At 35.1% G+C, this 15942-nt stretch overlaps 1 protein-coding gene across 8 annotated transcripts in view; it reads right to left on the bottom strand.

Annotated features, from left to right (window-relative positions):
• Rbp6 (RNA-binding protein 6) overlaps nt 1–15942 on the bottom strand; it is a 965414-nt gene that overhangs the window by 936487 nt on the left and 12985 nt on the right. For 7 of the 8 annotated variants that reach the window (XM_073984491.1, XM_073984486.1, XM_073984492.1 and 4 more), the window contains exon 2: nt 9355–10549. In XM_073984491.1, coding sequence (XP_073840592.1) covers nt 9355–9437 — 83 coding nt within the window. In that variant the 5' untranslated portion in view covers nt 9438–10549. The remainder of the gene's footprint in view (nt 1–9354; nt 10550–15942) is intronic. The other variant, XM_073984488.1, reaches the window with a different exon arrangement.

The following is a 15942-nucleotide window of genomic DNA, read 5'->3' as shown; positions in this document are numbered from 1 at the left end:
AATATTTTTAGTCGCCAAAGCGTCAACAATTATCCAAAGTGCAACTAAATCAAAAAAAGGAAACAAAAATGGAAATGAAGCCACAGCAATTCTTTGCATGCACACGCATACACACAGCCAGACACACACTCCCATTCGATCAAAGAAGCACTTCTTTGCAGATAACTGCATTAGATATTGGAGTTTATCCATCATTCTAATAAACTCAATTTCCCAACAAGGTTAGCAAAGTGAATGAAGTCATATAAATCAATAGAAATAAATCGATATATAATATTTGAGATTCTGTGGTTCTTTCTTGAATATCAACAAATTTCTAACAATATGGAATATACATAAAATAAAATTTAATATATGCTAATATATTTCACACAAACATCTTAGCTCATATCAGGTTCAACTTTCAATTAACGAAGATCTGTTCATATGTAGTACAAGTGTTGTTAGCTGAAGGGTTTAATTGCCGCTTAAAACGGACTAAATTTTATTCAATAATAATTTGCTATATTTATGTAGCCTACTCTAATTGTTTTAATGGATGGCCGAAGCAACGTCACAATCAACATTAGTATATCACCCTTTAATTATCTGTCGTGACAATGTTGCAGATCCATCTGTTGGCTCATTTACAATTTCTACACATGAATAATTTTCACCAACATGAGATTTGAAAAAAAATATTGGATATGCATAAGTGTTGGAATTTACACTTAGAACAACAAGCCAAAAAAATGTTTTAGTGTTCTGCAAATTCTATCAAATCTGCTGAATACAATTTATTATCAATACGGTAAGCAACAGTTCACCGGAAATTATTGTACTCTTTATAGCAGGGATTTGCAGGAATTTTAAAGCGTGCTCTATTTGGTGAATTTCCACTGACTGTACTCTCAGTTCGTTGCCTTATAAAATCTGGAAGCAACAATCATTAAAAGATTATGAAGACTGCAGGGTTTGGGGAAATGGATTTAGCAGTCCTTGTACGAGGGCTGCACGAAAACTACGTGGCCTAGGCAACACCGCGTATTGCCAGGCGCCACATGAATTTTTTTGGATAGCTTGACAGTTTTTAGTCTAGACTTACTCAGGACAGTTTGTCGTACGACGATTTTATGTGTTGTTTACAGTGAATGGAAAAAAATCACTTTGCAAAAAAAAATTGACGTAGATAATCACCGCAAGAGTGTATCGATCAAACTAAATCTTTGTATGTCGACAAAGAACCATCCTATAGGTCTATAAAAAACAGGTTTAATGAATTCAACCGTGGTCGGCACTCTCCAAAAAATGAACGCCGTGAGGGTCGCCCAAAATCGGTCGTTGTGCCAGAAAAAATATGCCGTGCATGAACGGATAATGCGAGATCGCTATGTTAAATACCGTGAGATAGAAGCATCTTTGAGAATTTCTTCCACCAACTAGCATCGTACAGCCCTGACTGGGTATCCAACGATTTCATTTGATTGCAGTACATCAAGAAAAAAGGCTTGGTCAACGATTTTTGTTACCTGAAGATGGTGTGCGAGTAAAAGCGTTCATAAACCATGTTTTGGAGGTGTTTCAATCGGAGTGGAAAAAGTGCTTCGCCAATTAAATCGATTTTGATGGTAAATATTCGGGTTTTCATTGTTAGGCCAGATAGTTACCGTTCAGCCCTCGTATAGTTACAGTATATGTAAATGTCATATGACATGAAATTTTCCATAGTTAAATATTCACTAATATGTGGAATATTGGAGATTTTCCTTACGCCATTTATTCTGTGCGTCCACCCCAGCAAAAATATAATAAAATTACGTCTCCACATTGCCTCCGTAGGTAGATATGGAATGTTTTTATTTCGTGTCATATGACATTGATAGATAGTGTAAACTACCTCTAAATGTTTGTGTGTTATGTCCGCGAAGTTTTTGAGAGTTATGTTCGCGATTACATAGCTGTTCACTGACGGGGAATTTTGGGAATTTTGTACGCAGGAGGTATATCCGGACACTTGAATGGTGACGTGACATAACTCCCAATAGTTATAACCCTCAAATCAAGTTTTGTCTGCATTTGATGTTGGACATAACGTCCAAAACTGCAGGAACCTGTGTCCGATGTTATGAGGTGTATATAACATTCATTGGGATGTCAAAGTCCACGCGTTCACAATTTTCTCTGTCTTACAAATCTTTAAATGTTAAAAGATGATGTAGAGGACCAGTCCTTCATCTAAAGTGAATAATTCCTACGGAAGACGAAGACAGGCAGACCAAAAAAATTTGCATACGCTTAGAAAAAACATATGACCGGTGACAGAAAAATTATGTTGGGCGATTTTAATGCAAAATTGGAATGAAGAACATCATTAGCTCAACAGTCGGGAAATTCAGTCTCAACAATGACACATCTGACAATGTATTGAGGCTGATAGCCTTCGCAGTGGCAAAACATGGTAGTTAGCAGTACCAGTTTTAAGCAACAAAATCGACTCGGATAACAAACTTATTGCAGCAAAGATACGTAGCCGATTGAACGTAACAAATAAAGTACGAACAGACACAGCAGGGAAGTTGGACATTGGTAAGCAGCAATCTCAATAGATAGGCACAGCATATTGTAATCAACAATTGTTTAAAGCACCCCTCGTTTCGATAACATAACAGCACAGTGGCAAAGTATTGCCCACTCCATGTAAACAGCCGTAAAATCCGCACTTGTATACCAGTGACGTCAACGAAGGAAGTCATGGTACGACCAGGTCTGTCGTTCTGCTTCTGAAGAGAACAATGCGTCATATATCGCTACTCTAATATCAGTAGCAACGCATGTGCACGGGAGGGGTATCGGGACAAAAGGAGAGATGAAAAACATATTTTCCGTAGAAAAGGAAAAGCCAGATGTTCATAAGCCAGAATAAACTTTGAAATTTCTACCAAAGAGTGAAACATCAAACTCATGGCTTTGGTACAGGCACATTCTCCTGCAGAGGCGAGCCAGGTAACCTGATAACTGATACTAGAGAAAACTTATTGAGCCCGGCCAAGATAAAATAAAGACAGCAATGAACCTGCCGAAGAATAATAAGACCGAAGAATAATAAAACCTGCCGAAGGGGTATCGGGACAAAAGGAGAGAGGATAAACATATTTTCCGTAGAAAAGGAAAAGCCAGATGTTCAGAAGCCAGAATAAACCTTGAAAGTTCTACCAAAGAGTGAAACATCAAACTCATGGCTTTGCTATAGGCACATTCTCCTGCAGAGGCGAGCCAGGTAACCTGATAACTGATACTAGAAAAAACTTATTGAGCCCGGCCAAGATAAAATAAAGACAACAATAAACCTGCCGAAGAATAATAAGACCGCGGGAGCCAATGGCTTAACAGCCGAACAGCTCGGACGGAGGCGACACGCTGATATGCATTATCTGGCAGGAACATAGCGTACCCGAAGATTGCAACGTGAGCATCATATATCGCTTCCAGAAGAAAATACACAAGACGTATGCTCAAACTACAGCAACAAATATATGTTTGGACCCAAATATAATATGTGTGGACCCAAACATTTATTTGTTTGCAGTAGTCCCTAACATATCATATCTTTGGATCCAAACATATATTTGTTTGCACCCAAACATATATATTTGTGAACTGCATTTTTTTCTCCGTGTAGACATGTCTGAATTTGATATTCCCAAAAAGCTCATTCGGCTTTACATGATGACACTTACTGATACCCGGTGTTCAGTCAAAATAGTAAAGAATCTCTCCGAACAGTTTAGCACTAAAAGAGGTTTCAGATAAGGAGTCAGCCATTCTGTGGCCTCTTACTACTGCAAACGGTTTACGAGATGCAAACTTTTAAATAAATTTCACAATATACACAAATAGTCACATGTTACTTATGCGGACGAAATCGACATCATAGATAGATCAGTAAAGGAATTAACTGATACCTTTAAAAAGTCGAAAGATAATCTGTCAATGTGGGTCTGCTAGTAAAATTCGATAATATCAAGTTGATGGTATCGACGCGCAATGCCTCCACAGAACTCACACCAACTGTGGAAGTTGGTTCTTAAATATAATTTTGTGGTAAAGACTTCGTCTACCTCTGCACAGCTATAAACAATACAAACAATATACGAAGAAGAATCGTATTGGTCAATAGATGATATTTTGGCTTAAGTAAGCAGTTTACAAGCAAAGCCATATCACGTCAAACAAAAATAACACTTTACAAAAAACTGATACTACCCGTTCTAATGTATGGTTCGGAAGTCTGGGTACTTACGCAAGTAGACAATGCAGTGATTGGTGCGTTTGAGAGAAAATTTCTTTGTGAAAGCTACGGGCCGATATGAGTTGACGGTGAATATCGACGTCCCACAGTGTGGCCAAATTCAATATTTTGTTCCAAAAATACAAAAAAAAAAATTCGAAAATTCCCAAAAATTGTACATGAAGAGATAGAAAACATGCTAGCTAAAAGAGAAAGGCAAAAACATCTGTGGTTGTACCGTTATATTTGAAGAAACGGTTCATATAACATGACCTTATTTTCGTAAAAACAAACACTCAAAATCTCAAGGAAATTTAATGGAAATTTTGCTATCCGATAGTATGAAGCCTAGAAGTATTTAGAAGAAGTAATTAGAAGTAATTGTATTTGCGTTACTCTTTTATAAAGTAACCTGATTTGCTTTGGAACCTTTTTAAGTGTATGTTTATAATTAGTCCGTTTTTGATAGGATATAACTAAAAACTTTCATGGTGTGCTGAATTTCTAATCGTGCACAAATTTAGAGGAGCGCCTCTGGGCTACAAACCCCCTATAATGTTAAAACCCTATTTTATGTATTTTCAGGATTTTACCTACAACAATCTATCTGAAAATTAAAATATAACGCTTTCTACGAATAAAATATCTCCATACCAAAATTTGTCAATATAGGTCCACGTTTTGATATAGTCCCCATATAACGGCACAGCCTGACTTTAGGTATTTTCAAGTTTTTAGCTACATTTTCGTATCGAATTTGCTTTATTTTTGCATTTAGTGTACCTATTGGTCAACAAACTTCCCAAAAAATATTGTGAACCTAGGTCCACGTTTTGAAATAGCCCCCATATAACGTTACCACCCGATTTTAGGTATTTTGGAGTTTATAGCTACATTTTCCGCCCTAATTAGCTATAATTTGGCATATAGGGTTCGTAATGGTCAAACAACTTGCCCACGAAAATTTGTGGACATAGACCCATGCTTTGGAATAGCCTCCATATAACAGTACCGCCCGATTTTAAGTATTTTGGAGATTTTTGCTACATTTTCTAACCAAATTAGGTATTGAAGGTTCCGAAAATTGTTGGCATAGGTCGACGTTTTGGAATAGTCCCACAGGAATAACGACACAGGTTTATTTAGATAGTTGTTATAATATGCCAGCAACTGTTCATAAGGTGTTACTTCATGGAAAAGCTATAATAGAAACATGTCTACTTCCTATTGGACAACAATCGAAAGAGGCACAAGGGTACATGGAAATATCGCCAGAACTTTACGTGAATGATTTTCAGAAAAGCTTTATCTTTATCCGTTTAGAAAATATAGACTTTTGTATAAACCACGAGCTGTATCGCCTATACAACGACAGCATATTGAAACATATCGAGATACAATGATTGCATTAGCTGGACCGCACCATGGGAATAAGACACTTAATAGTTATAAGTCCCAACAAATTTTGGGAGTTATGTCTGGGTTCATTGATGGGCATAAATTCCCAAATCTTTTTGTAACGCGTATATGGTCATATGCATATCGAGATGTTTATTTGTTGGGTGTTTCACAGTGGAGCGAAGTTTTTTTACAAAGCTGTTTTTGTTAGCTCTAGTTTTGCAATTCAGAAATCATATTACTTTCAGGATAACATTTTTCATTGATAGCATTGGTCAAAAAAATGAAAAAAAAATTGTTTCTTTTAAATTTTTGGGTTTCTAACACTAACTCCCTATTAGCTCTAGTTTTTGAGGTCTAGCTTAGATTTTCGTTATCCTTTGTCACCAAAAATACGTTTTCGGCACTTTTTTAAAGACGCATTTGTTAAAAAAATTGCTGTGCTCGATTTAAGAAACAGTTTTTTCTATATTCATCGTGAATATATGATGGAAAATATAGATGACCCATATCGGACTTTGAAAAAATCTTTTGCATGGGAAGACTATGGTTATCGTCCAGTGAAAATAAATATAAACAAGTAAAAAAGGGTCAGTCGGCTTTGCCGACAGATATATACCCTCAGCCAATGTGAAGCGATACTTTTACCTCCGGACAGATCGAATGTGTTTAAGGTCTCTTCAGAATTTTGTGGCCCATTTTGGACATTTTAACTAGCCTACAAAAATGTGGATTAGGAATTAACGGCACTAAGACACAAATGTTGAACTTTTGTAGGGCAGGTACCCTTACGGAGGACCGATTTGGGCCATTTTAGTAGTTAAACCAAATTTTGATAAAATATTAGGAGATCCAAAGTTTGGACCAAATTGGTTGCCCCATTCAAGTGATATCGTCCTAGCATTTTAGCGACATTTCTTAAATATTGGGGAGAAATACCGAAAGTTGTGGACCGGTATTGCCCCATGAAACTAAGTTTGGATATAATATGACGAAGACAAAATGTTGGACCAAATCGGTTAAACAGTTCGAGGGTTATCGTGTTCTCCGACCGCCACATATGGTGATATAGGGGTTTTTTACACCTTTCGGGCTGTTTTCCCAAGAAATATGGACTTGCCCCTGAAAAAACTTTTACCGTCTAATGGAGGTAGCGAATGCAAATCGCTTCAACAAAAATCAAAGTGATTCGAGAGCAGGTCTTAAAGTGAGCTTATCCAAAATGTGAGAGAGGTACCAGAAGGAGTAGACAAATATAGTCCTTATTCGCACCTGATTTATATCTGGTAGATATTTCAGGATGTGCTAAGTATGGATTACATCGGTCACCCCTTCAAGAGTTATCGTGCGCCAAATTTCTCCGAACATTTTTGAAGTTTTGTGGAGGAGGTACATGAAGGAGTGGACCGATATAGCCCATTATCGAATTTAAACTATGTTTCGATAAAACATTACGAAGGCCAAATTTTGGACCGAATCGACATATCCGTTCGAGAGTTATCTTGCGCTCCAACCACTACACAAGGTGTCATAGGGGCTTTTTGCACCTTTCCGGCCATTTTCTCAGGAAGTATGGAAGTATGTTGTTGCAACTAAAATCAAAGCGATTCGAGAACAGGTCCTAAACTGAACATATCCGAAATTTTGTTTGGGAAGTACTTGAAGGAGTGGGCCGATTGAGTCCATATTGGAACCTCATCTAAGTCTGGTAGAAATTTCACGATGTGCAAAGTACGGACCAAATCGGTTACTCCTTTCAAGAGTTATCGTGCCCACAAATTTTCCGAACATTTCCGAACTTTTGTGGGGGAGGTACCGGAAGGAATGGACCGATATAGCTCATCTTCGAACTTAAACTAAGTTTGGACAAAATATTACGAAAGCCAAAATTTGAACCGAATCGGTTCATCCGTTCGAGAGATATCGTGCGCACCAGCCAGACAGACAGACGGAAGGACATTGCTAAATCAACTCCAAATTGTCTGAAACACATTTCGTCCAAACATACTTGGGGTCTAAAACCATTATTAAGATGAGGCACATTTTGCCCGTATGAAAGTGTATATACCCTTTCGAGCCTAAAGGCTGAGGGTATAAAAACAAGTAAGAACGGCGTTAAGTTCCGCCGGGCCGAACTTGTTATACCGTCCACCACAAGTTGTATTGAAGTAAAATGGAATAATTAGTTTCCTTTCGTGTATGAAGAAGACTTAATACTAAATTTCAGCAATTTCGGTAAAACAATGTGAGGCACCGTTCTATGGAGGCTATTTCAAAACGTCGATCTATACCGACAAATATCTGACCGAATGTTTTTAGACTCACTTAGACTAAAACTTAAAAAATACTGAAAATCAAGAAGTACGCTTCTATGGGGATATAGGAAGACGTGGACCTATACTGGTAATACTCTTCTGGAATATTTTATAAATCTTGGAAGACTAAATAATGAATTTCTGCAATTTCGGTGGGATATTGACGTCACAATCTTCAGTATTACGAAAATCGGGAGGTACCGTTCTAAGGGGGCTATATCGAAACGTGGACCTGTACCGACGAATTTTAGTGGGAAATGGGGAAATATGAAAGCGGGGACCTGTACATACAAATTTCTGGCGAACAGTTTTATATTACATTGAAGACTAAATACCAAATTTCAGCCATCTTGGTAGAATATTGATGCCACAACCTCCAAAATACGGAAAATCGGGAGGTACCTTCCCATGGGGGCTATATGAATGCGTGGACCTATACCGACAAATTTAAAGGGGAAGTTTGAGTACCCCCAACGAAGTCTAAATACGAAATTTCAGCCATTTCGGTGGAATATTGAGGCCACAACGTTCAAAATACCGAAAATTGGGAGGTACCGTTCTATGGGGGCTATATGAAGGCATGGACCGAAACCAACAAAGTTCTGGGGGAAGTTTTATACCACCAACGTAGACTAAGCACCAAATTTCAGCCATTTCGGTTTGATAATGAAGCTAAAACCTTCAAAATACCGAAAATCGGGAGGTACTGCTCTATGGGGCTATATGAAGGCGTGGACCGATACCGACAAAATTCTGATGGGAGAGTTTTATACCCCTAAAGAAGACTACGTACCAAATTTCAGCCCTTTTGGTAGGATAATGAAGCTAAAACCATAAAAATACCGAAAATCGGGAGGTACCGTTCTATGGGGGCTATATCAAAACGTGGACCGATATATCCCATTTTCAATACCAACCATCCCGCAAGTAATAAAAACTTCAGTACCAAATATCTTGATTTCAACAGACAGACAGACGGACATTGTTAAATCGACATAGAATTTTATGCTGATCAATAATATATATACTTTATAGGGTCTCCAACAAATATTTCGATGTGATACAAACGGAATGACAAATTTAAATATACCCTCCATATAATGGTGGAGGGTATAATAAGGTGTAACAAGGCATTGAGAATATCATGATGACTGCTAATTCTGCGTTGAAATATTGGCAAAATAATAAAAAATCTTAAAAATAAAAACAAAATTTTAGTTTTTATTTCTCTCTGACCTCGAGCCAAAAAAGTAAGAAAAAGATAATTTTTACATAATTAAATAAATATTAAAATTCCTTAAATCAAAGGATATATTTTCTAATTTACCTAGAACATTCATGACATATTTAATTGAAAATATTAGCAATACTTACCCTGGATCATTTGGCACCTCGGAAGGTGATGCCAATTCCTGTTGAACAGTTGTGGTTTGCTGTTGATCCATTTTCATATCCATGGTGATGTTGTTAGTGATGACGATGATGACAAGTAGAAAAAATACAGATTCCCTTTGAACAAATGGAGAATGTGCTTTGACTGTGAGTGTGTGCGTTTGTTTAACTGACCTAACAATAAATAAGCCACACTTGTTATAAAGTGAGGGGTAGCACTTTTGATCACTTTTATTACAATTTTTTGTTATAATAATTTAACTTTAAATATTTCAACTAATTTTGCGCAATTTTACAAAAAGGCAACACTTTGATCACTTAACTAGATTTTATTTATTTTTTATTATTATTACTATTATTCTGGTTTTGAGTAAACTTTTTTTTTTTTGTACGGTTCTAAAGCGGCACAATACACGACGATTACACAAAGGCTTTTTTTAGTTTTTTATTCGAATAAAAAATTGAAAATGAATTAAATTAGTTATAGATATTTAAAAGACGGCAAACAATAGATGATGTTGAACAAATTTACGTCTGGTCTTATTCACTTTAAATTTCAATTTTTATTTATTTTCTATATTTTTGACAGATTTGTTTAATTGCTTGCAAACAATTTTTCTAAGCAAACAATACAATTATTTGAAAAGTAGATTTTGTTTTATTGAATATTTTCAATTACTGGCTTAGCTATTTTTATTTATTTCTTTTTCAAATACAAAAAAAACGAACACACTTTAGGACACTTTCCGACGATGAAGAGCAAAAGTGTCGAATAGCAAAGATACAGAGAGGGTAGTGAAACAAGCGACAGATAGTAGATAGTGCATATGATTTACGACTTTTCCCAAATGGAATTTTCTTCAATTATTCGAAATGTAATGGAAATTCGACGTATTTGTATAAATTTAGCACTTTGTTGCTTCTCTTAATGTTGTTTGTTAAAATATTTTGTTGTTTTATTTGTTGATTTGATGTAGTTGTTTTTTTTCTGATTCGTTTTCTCTTCTTATTCGTTTGTTTTATTTTGCTATGCAATTTTAGTTAAGTTTAGTTGACTATAAGGCGTGTTTGTTTTGCAATTTGATTTTTCTGTTGTTGTTTGTTGGTGTTTTTCTTTGCAATTTTGTGTTGTGTTGTGATCTACCTTTAAAGATTCTAAAGACTACAACTACACTGCCTAAAAGTAAAAAAAAAAAACATTGGTAAATATAAATAAAACATTTTGTTGAGCACGAAGTCCAAACTAGAAATTAGGCAGGGTTCTTCTTGAGCGACGAAATTTAACGAATTTAAACAAATTTGGTTCAAACCCAGTAATTCCAAATATGATAAAGGCATTAAACTCGATACCAATCATTACATTCATTTACATTCAAAGTCTAAATGAATTACAAATTAATTAACAAACAGACCCATGTATCATTTCTTTTTGGGAGTTGAATGCAATATGAAGAAGCTTCCACTAATCAGTGGTTCCTATATATACGTGTACATTAGAGTGGTTTTAAAACAATGGTGAGCGAAACAAAATTTAAGAGAATATAAGAGAATCTAACGTTTGCCTTTTTCTTGGTTTTTCTAAATTGTTTTTTATTTGTGAAAATGTAATTTTAATCTAAAATCGTGCTTGAAATTAATTATTAAATAATAATTACAAAAAATACTTAAACGTCTAAGTGTTGTTGAATTAATTAAAGTAAGAGTATCTTACAGCAGCCACCAGTGGATGCCTGTGCACATGGCTGTTTTAAAAAATCGATGTTGGATTTTTTATGCGGCACCACCCTAAAGTGTTTAGTTTTGTTAGATTTTAAGATTGCCAAAGTTTGAGCACAATCGGAATATGTTAAAACGTGCCACTGTGGCCTCAAATTTTCCATAGTAATTTGTATGGGACCAAATGTAAATGTTCACGAAATTGCTCTAAAGACAATATTTATTGTCCAATCGAAGAGCCATTTTTACTAGTTCACTACTGTGGCTAAAGAAATACATACAATGTTTACTATTTTGTTTTTTTTTCAGAATTTTTACTCGTAAAACAACCTTATATTTCAATGTTTAACTAAATCAGTTAAACATTGTATGTAAAATCCTGAATATACATGAAATCGGGTTGTACCGTTATATTGGCGTCGCACAGTGTTGCCGCTTCCATACGAAAGTGGACAAAAATAGAAGGAGTTGACCTAGGTTGATGAATTTTTGCACAAGTACTTGTAAGGGCATAGGAATGAAAAATTTCTACTTTGGTCCATATCGGTTCAGATTTGGATATAGCCCCATATATATCTTTCTCCGATTTTGCTATAACTCGGTCAATTTTGATCGAATAGCCTTCAAATTTAATATGTAATATTTTCTTAGGCCCCTGAGTAGCTCTACCGATTTTCACAAAAATCGGTTCAGATTTGGATATATCCCCCGTATATATCTTTCCCCGATTTTGCTATAACTCGGTAAATTTTGATCGAATAGCCAACTCTGAACCGATTTTTACGAAAATTGGTGTAGCTATTCAGGCACCTAAGAAAGTATCACATATCAAATTTGAAGGCTATTCGATTAAAATTGACGGAGTTATAGCAAAATCGGGGAAAGATATATATGGGGCTATATCCAAATCTGAACCGATTTCTACTCAGGGCTACTCAGGGGCTTAAGAAAATATTACGTATCAAATTTGAAGGCTATTCGATCAAAATTGACCGAGTTATATCAACATCGGGGAAAGATATATATGGGGGCTATATCCAAATCTAAACCGATTTTTGTGAAAATCGGTAGAGCTACTCAGGGGCCTAAGAAAATATTACATGTTAAATTTGAAGGCTATTCATCAAAAATTGAGCGAATTATAGCAAAATCGGGGAAAGATATATATAGGGGCTATATCCAAATCTGAACCGATTTTTGCTAAAATCGGTGAAACTACTCAGGAGCCTAAGAAAATAACACATACTAAATTTGAAGGCTATTCGATCAAAATTGAACGAGTTGTAGCAAAATTGGGAAAAGATATATATGGGGGCTATATAAAATCTGAACCGATATATCTCAGAAGTTTGCAAGGATGGCCAGAATGTTTTTACACATTTTGATTTGGAAGATATGTCCAATTAACGGAAAACAGGAGCCAAGGTGGCAATAGGTGGCAATCAAAAGATCTGCTCTACAAAATATTAAGAATTTTGAATTTTTTTTTTCAAATTTAAATTTTGATTTCTTGGGCAATGTACCGTGCCCATGTGCAGTTAATGTCAACTTTTTGTACAAAAACTTTATATTTATAGCCCACTCACCAAATCCCCACCCAAAACTTTTAGTATTATCAACAAATTTTAAAGAAAATGTTATTTTAAATGTCGCCTTATTTGCATATGATTATCGCCTTAGATTACCTGGGAAATATTTTTCATATTTAAAGAGCTATAACTTCATTATGGATGCACATATCGACAAAATTCTTTCAGATACCTTGTATCGGATGTGTTTACTGTAAGAAAAAAATATAAACATATGTAAAAGTTAACATCACATTTTTTGATTTTTGTCCACGCGGCAACACTGTGCGTCGCACAGTGTCACGTCCGTGGCCAACACCAAGTACTTCGGAAAACAAATTTATTGATGAAAATTGAAAGAAAATATTTAAATTTGAAGGAATTTGAATTATAGTATTGATATGTCAAGTAGTTGAAGGTTCAAATCCGATAATTGTTGGAAATATGTATTTTGTCCTTATTTTACTAAAACTAATAACTTTCATTATGTTCCAATATTTTTATATTTAAAGTAATGGTCGTTCTAATAGTACTTTTAACCGTTGCTTAGTATGTAATAAACTTGTTTTTACTTTTGTTTGGAAGTAAATAGTGATCATATGGTGTTTACAGTTACCCAAGTCTGTGGTACTTAGTACATCGGATTTGTGAACCAAATTTTAAAATTAGTGGAGTGGGAAAATTTTTGTATAAAAGTGTATATCGGAATTATTTGCTGTTTGAGTTGTGAAAAGTGAGTACTTCAAATGTATGAGTCGTTCAGTGCACACATCGATTAACTCCACTTTTTGAAAAATCTTAAATTTTAGTGTCAAAACCCTAGACATAGTCATAAGTTTTTATATTAAAAATAACTTTCCTGACTAATGAAGATTAGCACCTTTAAATTACAAATTAATAATGGCAAGTATACAGATTTACAATGGCAAACATACTTTTCATCATAGCTTTTCTCAATTTTTCGTTTTATGGAGTTAATCGATGTGTGCACTGGGCGGCTCATATAAAGGTGTTAGCTGCAGAGTTTTGTAGATGAACATGTTATTTATATTTTTCAGTGGCCACCTTATTAAGGGGTTACCCCCTTTTTTACAAAGCGTTTTGCAGTGTCGACAAAGCTCATAAACGAATGGACCGATCATAATATATGTTTGTGGGTTATTAAGTACCTAATAATCTTTTCATTAAACGAGGGAATTTTAAAATATCAATTTAAAAAAAAAATGGTGGACAGGCAAAGTCGAAATTTCTATTTGTAACAAAAAATGGACCGTTTTTTGGCCATTAATCGGTCTTATGTAAAGACAAAATATTGATGTATTCAATAAGCCCACAAAAATATATGAAGACGGAACACCAAACTTCAGTCACTTCGGGTTGATAATGAGACTAAAACATAAAAATATCGAAAATCGGGTGATACCGTTCAATGGGGGCGATATCAAAACGTGGACAAATACCAGCAATTCTCTGTAGGAATATTTCGTAGCTCTGCCTAAGAATAAATACAAAATATGAGCTACTTTGGTTGGATAATGTAGCAGAAACCTTCAAAATACCGAAAATTGGGCGGTACCGTTTAAGGGGGCTATATCAAAATGTGTCGGAAAAGTTTCTTATCCACTGGGAACCCTCAATGGAAAAATTCACCCAATTTGGTCGATAAACTTAGGTAAAATCTTCAATATACCGAAAATCGGGAGGTACCGTTATATGGGGTCTATATCAAAAAGTGGACCTATGTTCATAATTTTTATCAGAAAAGATTTTTTGTCAACTGGGAACCCTGCACCTCAAAATTCAGCTAATTTAGTCGATACATGTTGCTAAAATATTCAAAATACCGAAAATTTGGAAGTACCGTTATATGGGGGCTATACTAAAACGTAAACAGACATTGTCAGCCAACAATAAGTTCTTGTACCAAAATTCATCCACCTACGCCAACTCCTTATATTTTGGGCCCCCGTTATATGAACTCACGACATAGTGGTGGTCGCAGCTAATATATTGTGTCATTCATTGATAGATCAAGAGATCCTCTAAATTTGTGTACCATCAGTACTTTTTAGTTATAACCTATTGAAAAAGGATTAATTAAAATATACACTTTACAAAGGTTCCAAAACAAATCCGGTTGATCTATAGAACTGTAACGCAAATACAGTTACTTCCAAGCACATTTTAATATGCACAAAATCGACGAATTTTCTTACGAAAAAAGTTCATGTTATAGGCACTCTTACTCCCAAAACAAAGGTACAACTAAAGAAATTTTCATTTTCTTAGCTAGGTTTTTTTTCTATCACTTCATGTAAAATTTTTAGGAATTTAAAAAAAATACAAATTTTTCTCAAAATATTGATTTGGGCACATTGTGCAGTGCAGGAAATCAATATAACTAACTATACGGCAATTAAAATAGAAGCAGTAGGCTGCACCGACTGCAATACTCCCTGAGCTTATGACAGTAAAAAACAAATACCATGAGTAGTGAACCTAAATATTTTACAAACAGTCCCTAAATCATTAAACACGTTTTGGAAGAAGCTTTGAAAGAAAGGCCACAGGTAGACATTACGGTAACTATTATAAATAATGTTATTTTCTCGGAAGTCCCGGAAATCCCTAGTCTAGGGAAGTATAGATTTTCCCACGAATACAATTATGCATTTATAATAGTTACCACAATAACCACATGCGGTCTTATACTGCACATAAACACAAAAAATTGAACTTTTGTGAGAGAGTACTCAAATAAAATCCAATCTTCTACAAAAACGATATTTTCGAAATTTTGCATATGCTATGTATGTATGTATATTCGTTTTCCTGATTTATATGAACTAGGAATGTGTAATTTGTGGAGTAGGTTTGGCAGAGCAGTGGAATAAGTGCAGACATAAATTTCCAACGTATAATACATACGCATACATGGTTGTATACATATACATTAAAATGCTGATGATCTGATGTCATTTGTCCATATGCATATTAAGTGACGGTGCAAATTAATCTTCAGGAAAAATCGAGCTTTGACGGATAATTAATGTAATATTTGTTTTTTTTTTTGTATAATGGATCGACATGATAATTAGTATCAACATTAATCATTTCTTACAAAAATAGCAGCTTTTTAGTATGTGTTTCAATTCGTTGTCCTCTGGTATAATGTCGTTCCTTCCCCCATTTACGATCGAAGAACTTTAACCTGAGGTGAGTTCTTCCTCTCATATTCTATAATTTAAAAAGTGGTTTATCTACGGTCATAATAGGCTGCTGTCGA

Source organism: Musca autumnalis, unplaced genomic scaffold (genome assembly GCF_047663935.1).
Source record: "Musca autumnalis isolate F117 unplaced genomic scaffold, ASM4766393v1 scaffold_4, whole genome shotgun sequence".
In the NCBI taxonomy this organism is placed as follows: Eukaryota; Metazoa; Arthropoda; class Insecta; order Diptera; family Muscidae; genus Musca; species Musca autumnalis.
The sequence above is the reverse complement of the archived record's forward strand: the minus strand, read 5'-3'. Positions and strand labels throughout refer to the sequence as shown.